Source organism: Lipotes vexillifer, unplaced genomic scaffold (genome assembly GCF_000442215.2).
Source record: "Lipotes vexillifer unplaced genomic scaffold, Lipotes_vexillifer_v1.1 scaffold414, whole genome shotgun sequence".
Taxonomy (NCBI): domain Eukaryota; kingdom Metazoa; phylum Chordata; class Mammalia; order Artiodactyla; family Lipotidae; genus Lipotes; species Lipotes vexillifer.
Window position 1 is genome coordinate 1,251,132 of NW_006782864.1, and position 12,747 is coordinate 1,263,878.

At 52.0% G+C, this 12,747-nt stretch overlaps 1 protein-coding gene across 1 annotated transcript in view; it reads right to left on the reverse strand.

Moving 5' to 3' along the window:
* The window catches only part of IKBKB (inhibitor of nuclear factor kappa B kinase subunit beta), a 47,278-nt gene that overhangs the window by 21,783 nt on the left and 12,748 nt on the right, over positions 1-12,747 (reverse strand). The window contains exons 4-5 of the mRNA XM_007455471.1: positions 12,171-12,288; positions 9,774-9,843 (exon numbers count right to left, since the gene is read on the reverse strand). Coding sequence (XP_007455533.1) covers positions 9,774-9,843; positions 12,171-12,288 — 188 coding nt within the window. The remainder of the gene's footprint in view (positions 1-9,773; positions 9,844-12,170; positions 12,289-12,747) is intronic.

Sequence of the window (12,747 nt, forward strand, 5' to 3'; positions counted from 1 at the left end):
GGGGGGGGCGGATAAATTAGGAGGTTGGGATTAATAGATATACACTACTATATATAAAACAGATAAACAACAAGGACCTACTATATAGCACTGGGAACTCTATTCGGTATCCTGTAATAAACTACAGTGGAAAAGAATCTGAAAAAGAATGTGTGTGTGTGTGTGTGTGTGTGTGTGTGTGTGTGTGTGTACACACACACACACACACACACATGCATGTATGTATAACTGAATCACTTTGCTGTACACTTGAAATACTGTAAATCAACTACACTTCAATTTAAAAAAAAAGAAAGAAATCTTTATGGCAAAAGACACTATACACAAAGCAAAAGACCAAAAAAAGGGGAAAAAATATCTGTGGCACATATGCCAAAAAACATATACCTAACAGACAAAAGCTACTACAAATCAATAAAAAAGTAACCCAGATGTTAGGGTAGCAAGAAAACTTTTGTTTTTCCTTTTTTGAACCTCTATTTTTCAAAATCATAATGTTATGTTACTTTTCTAATGAAAAAAAATACATAGCTTTTTACTTTAAAGGAACATAAAAAAACAAAGAGGTGGGTTAGATAGGCGGCTCCAAAGCTTTTGGATTCAGACCAGTAGAACTAGGAATAAAAATTGAGGATGGGGTCCAAGGGAAGGTTTACTATATTTCTATTCTGCGAGGTTAAGTTCATCTAAAAATAATAAATATTATCTACTATCACCATAATTTAGTCATTAATAATCTGAAAAAGGAAAAACCATTTTAACACATACACACAAAGAAAGCAACCCAGTAGAAAAAAGGGCAAAGAACACGTGAAGCGGTAACTTACAGGAGTAGAACAATTATGCACAAAGTCGCTCAAGCTTACTGGCCATCCACAAAGTGCACGTCAAAGCAACACTGAGGGACTTCCTTGGTGGCGCAGTGGTTAAGAATCTGCCTGCCAATGCAGGGGACACGGGTTCGATCCCTGGCCTGGGAAGGTCCCACATGCCACGGAGCAACTAAGCCCGTGCGCCACAACTACTGGGCCTGCGCTCTAGAGCCCGCGAACCACAACTACTGAGCCCACGGGCAACAACTACTGGAGCCCATGCTCCACAACAAGAGAAGCCCCTGCTCGCTGCAACTAGAGAAAGCCTGTGCACAGCAACGAAGACCCAACGCAGCCAAAAAAAAATACGCTAAAAAAAAAAGCCACAACGAAATGCCTTTCACCTCTTCAGCTGGCAGGAATTTTAGATGAGAGATAAAAGGCACTCCCTACGTTGCTGGAAGGAGTAATAACTGCTGTGCAACTGGGGGAAAGAAATATGGCAAAAGCTATTAAATTTTAAGACATACATATCATTTGACCCTTCATTTCTGCCTCTGGTAATCCAGCTTACAAAATCAAAAGCACTATCACGTACAAATACGGACGTGGACTGCATAGTGTGGAGTGAAATAATTAGAAACTAATGTAAAGTCATCAATCAGGGAACGGCTGAACAAATTATGGGAGATCCATAATATAACAGGCAATTATTAAAAATTATTTAGGTTTATATTACCCAACTCAGAGGGATGTCAATGATGTAATGGTATGAACCTTTTTTTTATTAGGAAAAAAAAAGGTAAAAAGCAAAAGTGATCACAACACTAAGAGAGGTTTACTAACGGGTCCTCAGCCAGGGCACAGCAGGGAGGGGGCTAAGAGAGAAGTCCTCCTCAGAAACCAAGGGATCAGATATGCTGAGTAAAGACTTTCATGCTGAATGTTTCCTGAAAACACTGGAGAAAGTCTAACTGAGAGTTAAACACCCAACTTCAGGGACTTCCCGGGTGACTCAGTGGTTAAGAATCTGCCTGCCAATGCAGGGGACACAGGTTCGATCCCTGGTCCAGGAAGATCCCACATGCCGCGAAGCAACAAAGCCCGTGCGCCACAACTACTGAGCCTGTGTTCTAGAGCCTGTGAGCCACAACTACTGAGCCCGCGTGCCACAACTACTGAAGCCCATGTCCCTGTAGTCCGTGCTCTGCAACAAGAGAAGCCACTGCAATGAGAAGCCCACACACCACAACGAAGAGTAGCCCTCGCCCTTCACAACTAGAGAAAGCCTGCGCGCAGCAACGAAGACCCAATGCAGCCAAAAATAAATAGATTTATTTTAAAAATAAATAAATAAACACCCAACTTCCATCCTCTCGGGGATGTTCCATCCGCACATTAAGTCAAATCACAAAACCTCTCCTTAAATCTGCCCCTTTTTCTTTTTTTTTAATAAATTTATTTATTATTTTATTTATTTGTTTTGGCTGCACTGGGTCTTCGCTGCTACGTGCAGGCTCTTCTCTAGTTGCAGTGAGCGGGGGCCACTCTCCATTGTGGTGCACGGGCCTCTCATTGAGGTGGCCTCTCTTGTTACGAAGCACGGGCTCCAGGCATGCCGGCCTCAATAGTTGTGGCACGTGGGCCCAGTTGCTCCATGGCATGTGGGATCCCCCGGACCAGGGCTCGAACCCATGTCCCCCGCATTGGCAGGCAGACTCCCAACCACTGTGCCACCAGGGAAGTCCCTAAATCTGCCCTTTTAAACCCAGCATTTGACCACAGTTTCAACATTTCACACCTGTTTCTTCTTTTCTTTTCTTTCATAACTGGGTACAGTAAATGGCTTAGGTCCAACAAACGTCCAAATGAAGGAACACACTCGCTGCTTTCAAAGTGTGCCTCACCAAATCCCCCCAAACATTGTTCTCGGTTACAGTAACTTTTAAAAGACATGCTTCTTATCAGCACTTTCATTTTTATTTTACTAATCTTTATTAAAGAATCAAAGCAACGTGTAATAACAAGTACTAATAATTGCACAGACACGACATTGCACACAGGGATGCTGCTACTGCTGCATGTGAACGAGTGGCCGGCAGGAGCACCGTGTGGGGAGACCGGGCATGCCTGCTCAGTGACTGAGTCACAAAGGCCTGCTTGGGTATGTGACACAGTGTCAGGGTATAATACATAAAGGTGTGGGTCAGTTTGTTCAAGAGCAGGATATATGAACATTGAAACTCACTGTATTCAGAGCAAGTAGAAACACAGACTAAGGCAAGGCCCCTGAAGCTAGATGTGAACCTCTCAGGGCCAGTGACACGGGGCACAAGCAGGGGAGGTGTCCCAAGAAGCTCCCAGGGAGGGCAATCAGATCACACGGAGAACGCTGCTCTCAACACTACAAAGATTGAGAGTTGTCACCAGGTCTTTAGGGAGGACAGAGGGCAAGCTGTTGACCAAGCCAGTGATCACTATTAACAGCTGTCTATTTTTATGCTTAAGCAACTGTACATGACAAACTTGAGTCCTCATTTCGGGGGAGTCATTTATTCTCAAATGCTTTTTTGTCAACTTAATAAAGCCTGGAATTTAAAAATCCTATAGGTGTTGTTAATACACGGTTTCTTGGACTGAGTGAAACGGTCAAAACCTTGATGGGCAGGAGCTCTTGGACAGCTCCCCTTACGGGATCACTCCTTAAAAGGCTTAGTTCAGTCTGACGGTGCCTTGTTTTACACAACGGTACCTCAGGAGAGTGTCATGAATTGGAATTGTCTCAAGCCAAGAGAATCTAATTTGATTTCAGTTGGATGGAACGTAAGAATCTGAGATGAAGAACAACAGCTTTGTGTCTGAAAGTTTCTTAAAAATCGAAGCCCCTAACAATAGAGGTACTACAAGCATATAGAAATCGAAAAGCACACCACAAAGCAGAAAAGCCTGCAGGTTAATTTCTCATGTTCCAGTGATAGAAAAGTGTTGCCAAGCAGTACTCCGTGTGAACTTTTTTACACCATGCAGTGGTATTTCCTAGGACAGATGCTGCTCGGAGGGGTCCGCATCTGCCCCCTCCTGCTGTCCTTGTCAGGAACAGCATCCAGGTCTGGACCCCAGCTTTCTCTCAGCTCAAGAGGGAGACACAGACATTATAACTGAAGACGGTGGCACTCCCGGAGTTCTTACTGATGAGCCAGAATCCCAAACCACACTCCACAAATTAGGGAACAGACAGGACCAGCTAGACTCCCGTGTCGAGAAGCAGCTGTGTAAGGATCATGTCCATGAAGCCTACTGACCATACCCTGAACTGAAAGAGATTACTAAGCTCTCTTGAGAATACTGTTGCTCAGCATACAGTTCTGAGCAACAATGGAAGAAATGGAAAGATAAATGGACCAGAGAGCTGACGCAGAGATTAGAAGGGAAAGAAAAGACAATTACCAGTTGGTGGTCTGAGTCACCAGTGCGGGAGAAGGGCAAGAGGACACTCGTTCACACAATAAAAACTGGCCGCATGCCTACTAAGTGCCAGTCGCTCTGGTGTCACTGGGCTTTCCAAGCAAAACAGGCTGGAAGGCCAAGTGCAGACATGTGGAGATTTAGTCCAGCTAATGGTTTCTTGGCTAAAAGAGCCCCTATGACTCATCAGCAAGGTAGCAAGGCAGTCACACCAAGTGCTGAGAGAAAAGTGCAAAATCATTCTCTCATTCATTCAACCATCCTCAGGAAGTGTCTTCATACATAAGTGTGCCAGGCGTTGTCGAAAATGTGCCACTGGATTGCACCGTTTTCTTCACTTACTGCACAAACAGTCTGGTCGATGGGCCCCAAACCCAGAAGTCAGTCCTTACTGTCAAGGACAGGCAGAGGTCACATAACAATAGCAGGGAAACCAAGTCCTGAGTGGAGGAGGCCACGAGGGCACAAGAATCCCGAGAGGGAGACCCACTGTGCTCGCCGGGCCAGGGCGGTCCCCACGGAGGGTCAGGTCGAAAGCGCAGCGTCGTGGGGAGGGGCCGGAGCACATTCTAAAAAGGAGTGTGTGGACAAAGGCTCGCAGGGGGATCGAAAAGTGGGTCTTGAAGTTGGCTAGAGGGGGTCAGGAGAGATGGGAGGCTATGAGGTTTGGCCTTGATCTAGTGGTGGATTATGACGAAAGCATCCTTTCAGAAGCACGAAAGATGGGTTAGTAAAACAGGAATAAGGACTCCAGGTAAGTGATGTGCTGCGACACTGAATGAGCAGAGGTGGTGGGAACAAAAAGGGAAAGTGCGATGCTCAGCACGAAGGAAAGGATGGAGACTTTTTTTTTTTTTTCCTCCGGTACGTGGGCCTCTCACTGCTGTGGCCTCTCCCGCTGCGGAGCACAGGCTCCGGACGCGCAGGCCAGCGGCCATGGCTCACGGGCCCAGCCGCTCCGCGGCATGTGGGATCCTCCCAGACCGGGGCACGATCCCGTGTCCCCTGCATCGGCAGGCAGACTCTCAACCACTGCGCCACCAGGGAAGCCCTGGATGGAGACTGTGAAAATGGGACAGTGAGGACCAGGAAGAGGGCAGGGTGTAGGAAGAGACGAGATTTGAGGTCGGCAGCCGTGTTGGGTAGCTGGCAGAAAGACAGGGCCAGTGACCCAAGAGAGAGGACGTCAGGAAGGAATCGGCTTTAAGGAAAACGTCTAGGACTTCAATTTGGAAGTGACTTGGGGAGAAATATCGTACAGACGTGGATATGGAGCTGAGGGTGGAGGTCAGCGTTCAATGTCCAGACTTTGGAAAAGATTTGGTGGATAAAGATGTCGTGAGAATGGCCCGGCACACAGAATACTACTGGAAGCAGCGGGCGGTCACCCAGGTGCAGAGAGGGACACACAGGCTGGGGCAGGAACAGACAGACAGCATCAAGACAAGGTTCCAGGCAGAAGATGATGCGTGAGGACCGCGGGAAGCAGGCAGGCTGGGGCAGTGCAGCGGATGTCAAAGACATTCTGGGCAACCTTTCTGAAAATCAGAACCTGAGCAATGAAAAAGCAATATTCAGAGTCAGAAGGGCCCCTAGGGGTCACCCAGCCCAAGTGCCTCATTTAAAGTTGAAGATGTGCAGGCCCAGAAAGTCACCTCGGTTTTCCAGAGAGGAAAGGCCCTCGTCAGAGGCAGCAGAGCTGGAGAGGCAGCGAGGCCAGGACTGAGAGCAGCTGTCTTCTCTGTTATGATTACGTTCATTAATCTGGTTATTTACGCCTTTCCATGTATTTTATATACAAATGACGGGGACTGCTGAGACCAGGTAGTCATCTTTTATTATAATCAGCAGTGCAGTCAGAATGTAAGTATTCAACAGAATAAGCAAGGAAATCCACAATTACATAAACACAAAGCAGAGAGCCCAGTGCTCTGATTCCCTAAAGCCCTGAGTTCCCTTTGCAACCCTCCCTGTCCTGTCAGGTGGAAGGGCTGGATGCCTGCTAGGAGCAGCTCTAACAGGGACAGAGATGGTGACTCAGAGAATGGAGCACAGACAAAATGGGGAGCGGGGGCCCTGAATGCTTAGAGGACAGGATGGTCGGTCACCATGGTACCCCGGCCACCTGGAGAATCAAGATGGGTGCAGATCTAAGATCCGGTAAGGCCACGGTGATCGCTTACCGTCCCGCCCAGCTGGCCTGGGTGTGGGCAAGTCCCCACTCTTTGGGCAGCAGAGACCTGGGCCTCCAGAGTGCATAGCGGTTTGCTGTCAGCTGGCAGAGGGAAACACATGGGAATGTTTTCCAAAGGATAATGAACACACTGTTTAAATAGAGTCCACTGAGATACAACTTCCTGGAGCTATCTTAGGGTTGCTTTATGTGGAAGACAGATCACTTCCAGCTGCCTCTGCCACCTGTCCCCAGACCTCTTACTAGCATAAGAGCAATGTTCTAACAGGCCTGTCCGTCCTGGCACAGGACACGGGCCCACCCACGTGTTTGCCGGGCGTCGGCTCACTCACTCATGCGTACTCTGCAAGATCTTCTTGGGCAACGTAAAGCTCACTGGAAAAAATCCCGCCTACGTCTATCATCCTGACGCTGCTTTGAGTGGGCATCTCTGGGAGGCCAGGGGCACCAAAGAGGGTAAAGGCAAGTAGGTGTCACCCAGAGGAGAAGGTCGTGAATCTGACCTGGCAGGCAAGGGTGGGGCTCTGCCCTTATCTGAAGTCAACCTGGCAGGGACCAGCAGGGCAGCTCCACAAAGGGGATGTGCGGCCAGCCCTTGGGACAAACTGGAACAAAACAGGTTCAGGAAATGTTCCAGAATACAAAAGAGTTACGTTAGATGAACTCGCAGAAAAACTTTTGGACTTGGTCTCTGTGACGACATCCGTGCAAAATAAATAAACTTCATGAATCTCGTACACGAATCATAAAAGGGAGTGAAAGTACAATACAGGCTTATCAGCAACCTCCACCGAAGCCTGCAAATCAGGGGGCCTAATGGCATCCCAGAGGCAGCCACTTCCGGGGAGGGACGTCTCAGAAGACAGCCACCTGCCTGGCTCACTGGATCCCAGCCTCGGGTCACAACCCAAATGAGGGCGACGGAGGTTTTCTAAAAGGGGTGCTATGAACCCAAACCCAGGGGTGAAGGACAGGAGGAAGGGACGAGCACGGGCTCACTGCACGTTAACGCGGTGAGCAGAGCGTGTGCTGGGATTACGTGTCCCACCTCCCTCACTCCACCCTCCTAACGGTTCCCACGTGGTGAGTTATGTTCCCACCTCACAGCAAATAAAGCTGCTGCCCTTAAGAATTAAGTAACGTGCCCTAGGTCACACTGCCAACAGGTGGAAGCGCTGGTATTTGACCTGGGAGTGTTAGTTTAATTATATGTGGACAGTGGTTCTTTTAAATAAAAAAATAGGTCCTTATTCTAATTTCCTTTGGGATTTATTTCATTCGTTCGACAAGTATTTACAAAGAAGCTGCTACATGAGGTACTACTGCTGCTCCAGATGCCAGGGGCACAGCAGTGGCCAAGTCTCGGCCTTCACAGACCTACGTCTAGTTGACTAGTACTTACTTCAAAGCCGCATTATTTCCAAGCTGGGGCCACAGAGAGCAAAGACAGGGAATCAGCCACCTAAAGACCTGTGACACTCATCCACCGACAGGAGAGCGGAGCCACATAAGCACGGGGAGTGAACCAGTCTCCTGTCTTCATGACTGTGATTTACATGCAACTTATACACAGATACCTTGAATGCATCACAGGAAAGCTACCGCAGGAGGCCAAGGTAGCTGGATGTGACACGTGCCCACACCAAGGGACACGTGACCAGCAGAGGCTCCCTGAATATCACTACAGTCACTTGAGGCAGTAGAAGGCTGCATGAGCAAGTAGACACTTTCGTGTGCTTGAGCCAATAATTTAAAGACTTTCTTAATAACGATCTACTGAATGCACAAATAATCTAATGAGGGGAAGCACGATATTTGAGGGAATAACATACAAAAAAATGACTTGAAGCAGCTCTAACCAGAGAGAAACAAAATCAAAGTTGCCCACGAACAGCAAAAGAATATTCCCCAACCTTCTAACCTGCCTTCAACCCAACAGAGAATAAACTGATGATGTGGCCACTGGGGCAAAAAACAGGTACATGTGTAAGCACAGCATGGATGGGCCAGGGTGGGGCAAGGTGTCGAGGGAACAGGTGGGATCTTGGCCTAAGGACTGGACACCCTAGGGAGTCAGAGAGGGCACCTCCCACACACCCACACGAGGGAAGCAGTCTGGCCGGTGACGGACACCCACGCTGGTCACGTAAAACCGGTGCGATGTTTTCACGCTGCACACCTGAAACTTACATGTGTTACCTGTCAGTTATACCTCAATAGAGCTGGGAAAAAAAACCCCAAACTGGCGCCAGGTCAACTTGCCCTCACTGTGAACCCCATCCACAGGACAGGGACACTGGCTACAGGGGGAGAGGGAATTTTCTCTGTCTGACCGCTCGGATCCTAACCTTAAGCATGTCATCCCTCGGTTCCGCTCACTTCCTTCTTGCACAGAGTGAGAGGGAGGCAGACCCGCAGCCGCGGGGACCAGAGGCCCCCTGCCCTCCCAGGCCAAGCGTCAGCCAACACAGCTTTACAGACGTGGTGAGACGGTAACAACTGGTGAACCTGGGTGACGGGTGTGGGGGTTTCACTACTCTTCCGACTTTCCTATATGTTTGATATTTTCCTAAAAAGAAAGTTTGAATGCACAGAAGGAAAAAAGAAAAATACAGCTTCGAAGAGGTTGTGGTGGCAGAGGGGTGACAATGACGTCATTCCCCAAATCTGGGGGCAAAGGCTCAGTTGTGAACTCTGGGTACCTCTAAACTTTAGATCCTTGCACCACCAACCTCGGAGACTTACCCCTAAATAATAGCAGGCGCCAGGGAGGAGGAGACTGGATCTGACCCCTGCAGGCTGAGGTCAGGCTCCCGCTCCCCAGGCCAGCCAGGCTGCAAGCCAGGCCTTCTCTGAGGGCCATGGACACCCTCCTCAGAGGACCCAAGGGCACCAAAGGGATAAACAAGGTCCGTTTATCCTAAGCCTGCGGCCAGCAAAAGAACCGTCAGTGTGGAAGTGGAAAAATTCACTGCCAAGAGATGAAATTCATTCAAAGGACAGACAACCTACTCCATCACTGGCTGTTCTGGGAAAGTAGGGAATGGAGCTTTTAATGGGAAAGGAAATCTCTTACCCTATATACACCATCGTTCACTTCATGACTTAGTCCGGAAGGAAGGGAAATCTATTTGCGTTCAGCGCCGGCCCGACTGGGCCCTGCTGACATCCCCACCGTCCCCAGTCCTCCACCACCGTCTGTCCCCACCTCTGTAGAGACCGGAGGACCAGTCATCTCCCCTCCTCGCCCCCAGAGGCCTCTCCCCGGAGGGCACGGCCTGACTTCCAGGGCTGGGATTTACCGATGTCGCTCAGCAAGGTGAGGATGGCTCCTTCCCGCAGGCCACAGCAGTTCTCAAACTGGTTCAGGTACTGTCAAGAAGGGGAAAGAGGTGTCAGGGGGAGCGGTCACCAGCCACCAATGCACCCACAAGTGTCCTTCACCAGCCGAGGCCGTCTGAGCATTCCCCGGGCCCTGGGCCTTGGGGACCTGGGTGGACAGCCAGCCCGGGCGGGATGGGCAGGGTCGGTCCAGGCGGGGAAGGAGGAAGCATCTGAGAGCTAGAAGCACTCACGTGTGTAACCCTAACCCTAACCCTGAGTCATTCTCAGAGTCTCACCTGTGCCGTGGTCCTGGGGGACACAGGCACAGTTGGTCCTCTGATCCCGAGAGCCCGAAGGAGCCACTGAACACCTCCCTCTGACCCCTTCCCCGACGCGGCCTTGCTGTGGAGTGGGGATGACAGCAGGGCCCGGGCAGTGAGCACTTTGTACGTGCCGGGCACCTGGCAGAGCCACGTGGACGGGGTCAGTGCAGCCTCACCTGCCCCGTCTCACTTCACCCTCTCTCCCGCTCCCCTGCCCAGGCCAGCACTGGCAGCATTTCCACTTCACAGGTGAGGGTGCTGGACAGGAGGGGTCCAGCCATCCGTCTGCCACCACGTCCGCTGCGCAGCAGAGCTGCCATAGGACGCAGGTCCACCTGAGGCTCGTGCCCAAACGCTCAGCCCCTGTGCCCTACTGGCCCTGGCAAGCCTGTAGAGGGGCTCCATCTGCTGCTGGAAGCCGGCCTCAACTTCAGGAAGTAACTTCCAGACGGGGTGCCCCGTCGTTAATTCACACCCACACCCGCGCACATCCGCCAGCCGCTCCCTGCGTCAGGCATACACACGGCACTCCTTCAATCAGCTCTGGCTTTTACCCTCACTCCCGTGCTGGCCAAGCTTGTCTCCCCAGACCAGGTGCAGATTAACTTTCTAGAGATGGGAAAGACGAGCCACCTCATTTGGAGAACAAAGAGGACAGACCGCGGGTGCCCCAGGTGCCCTGGTGACCGCGTGGACCAAGGCCCTGTGGGGTACAATTGCTTCCCGCATCCCCTGCACCATCCTGTACCCTGTGCCAGGTCAATCACGCCCAAGTCTGTGTCAGTCTTCCCTGGCCAACTGGCTCCCTGCTGCCTACAAGATGACGTCCAAAGTCCTCTGCCTCTGTAAGCTGGTCACCTCCCACCCCTCCCACGCTGCCCTCTAAGGACTGTCCACTCAACTACAATGACACGGCTTTATCTTCCTAAATAGCTGCAGCTAAGAATCAGACAGCTGTCAAAGGTTAGGAAGATAAAGAGGAAAATGGAAGCGTTGTCAAGTTCCCTATTTGTCATCGGTTATCAGTCCCCGGCCTGTGGGTTGCCAATGACTGTGCTCACATCCTGCCCTGAACCCCAGGATGAGCCCACCTCCCAGGATGGGAGAGCCACCCGGGCACACCAGCCCTCATGGAAAGTCTCCTTTGGAAAGGGAAGGTGGGAGGGGCCGGAAGAGTGCTGGGAAAGCACGTGATGCCGGGTCCCGGAAAGTGCTGAGTACAGATGGAAGAACTGCCTGGCCATCCTGACCGCGCCCCCGAACGATGCAGACCTTTGTCCAGAGTGCGAGGTGAGGGGGGTGGAGACGAACAGGCAACCTCTTTGCAATACAAAACCAGCTTCTGCCCAGAGCTCTCATGGTCCTCGTGCGCCGGGAGCTATTCCCTTCACAGACGGAGGGGGGCCTGCGGCTGGGACCCACCGGCCGTGACCCAGCCTCTGCCGCTGCAGCTGTGTGAGGCCCGGACACCCAAGTGGGCCCTCGGGGCCGCGGGGCCCACCCTTCACACAGGATCCGATGCATTTTACCCATGTCACGGGCTGCTCAGAATCACACGAGGCCACGTGTAAGAGGGGGTCGTGACACTGTTCCAGAGATCGCTGGGGAGGGGGACACACAGCGGTCTCCGACACCCACCCCGCAGCATGCATTCTGGCAAAGGGACATGGTGGACGTGTCAGGAAGAAAGGGAGAGGGACCCGAAGCTGAGTCAGTGGGGCTCAGGGTCCCCAGCCCAGCTGGCCCGAGCCAGTCCCTCCCTGCCCCGCTCCAGGACCCCGGGCGGCCACATCTGGGAGAAGCCCTCCAATCCGGGCCAGTGGCCACGACGACACCGAAGGGCTCAAGTGGCCCCAGCGTGCCGAGGGAGGAAGACCCGTCCTGGAGTCTGACCGGCCTCTCTCTGCGCTTGGACCTGGTGGGTCTTCCGCGTCACGTCAGGGACAGCTGCGCAGGGTGCACGGCAAGCCCCTCCCTGCCCTCCGTACACCCACAACCCCGCGACCCCGCCCCAAGGCTCCCGAGCGCCCTGCCCGGCCCCCGCAGCCTCACCTTCCGCAGGTCCCCTCCCTGGCAGTACTCCATGGCCAGCAGGGGCAGGTCGTTGGGAGCCAGGCTCTGCATGCCCTCGGGGACGTCCCGGGCGGCCACCACGTTGGGGTGGTTCAGCCTAGGAGGAGGGAACCAGTGAGGGAGGGCGGCCTGCAGGCGCCGAGGGCCCTGGAGAGCGAGCGGCGGGAAGACGCGGGGCTCACCACTCGCCCAGGGCCGGGGCAGCGCTACTGTCGGCACCGTAGCCCCAGCTCTGGGCGCCCCGTGCAGAGCTCTGCTCTCTTCAGAGTGCCCTTGGCAAGCCCTCCCTGTATCTCCGCACTGCTCTGAGGCAGAGAAAGCAGGGGGACTTTGGATCGCACACCACTGGGCAGGGATGGTGTGCATGTGTGGTATGGTGTGGTGTGTGTAGTGTGTGTGTGTGTGTGTGTGTGTGTGTGTGTGTGTGTGTGGTGTGGTGTGTGTGTGGTGTGGTGTGGTGTGTGTGTGGTACGTGTGGTGTGTGTATGGTGTGGTGTGTGTGTGGTGTGTGGGTGTGGTGTTCGTGGTGTGTGTGTGGTGTTTGTGGTGTGGTGTG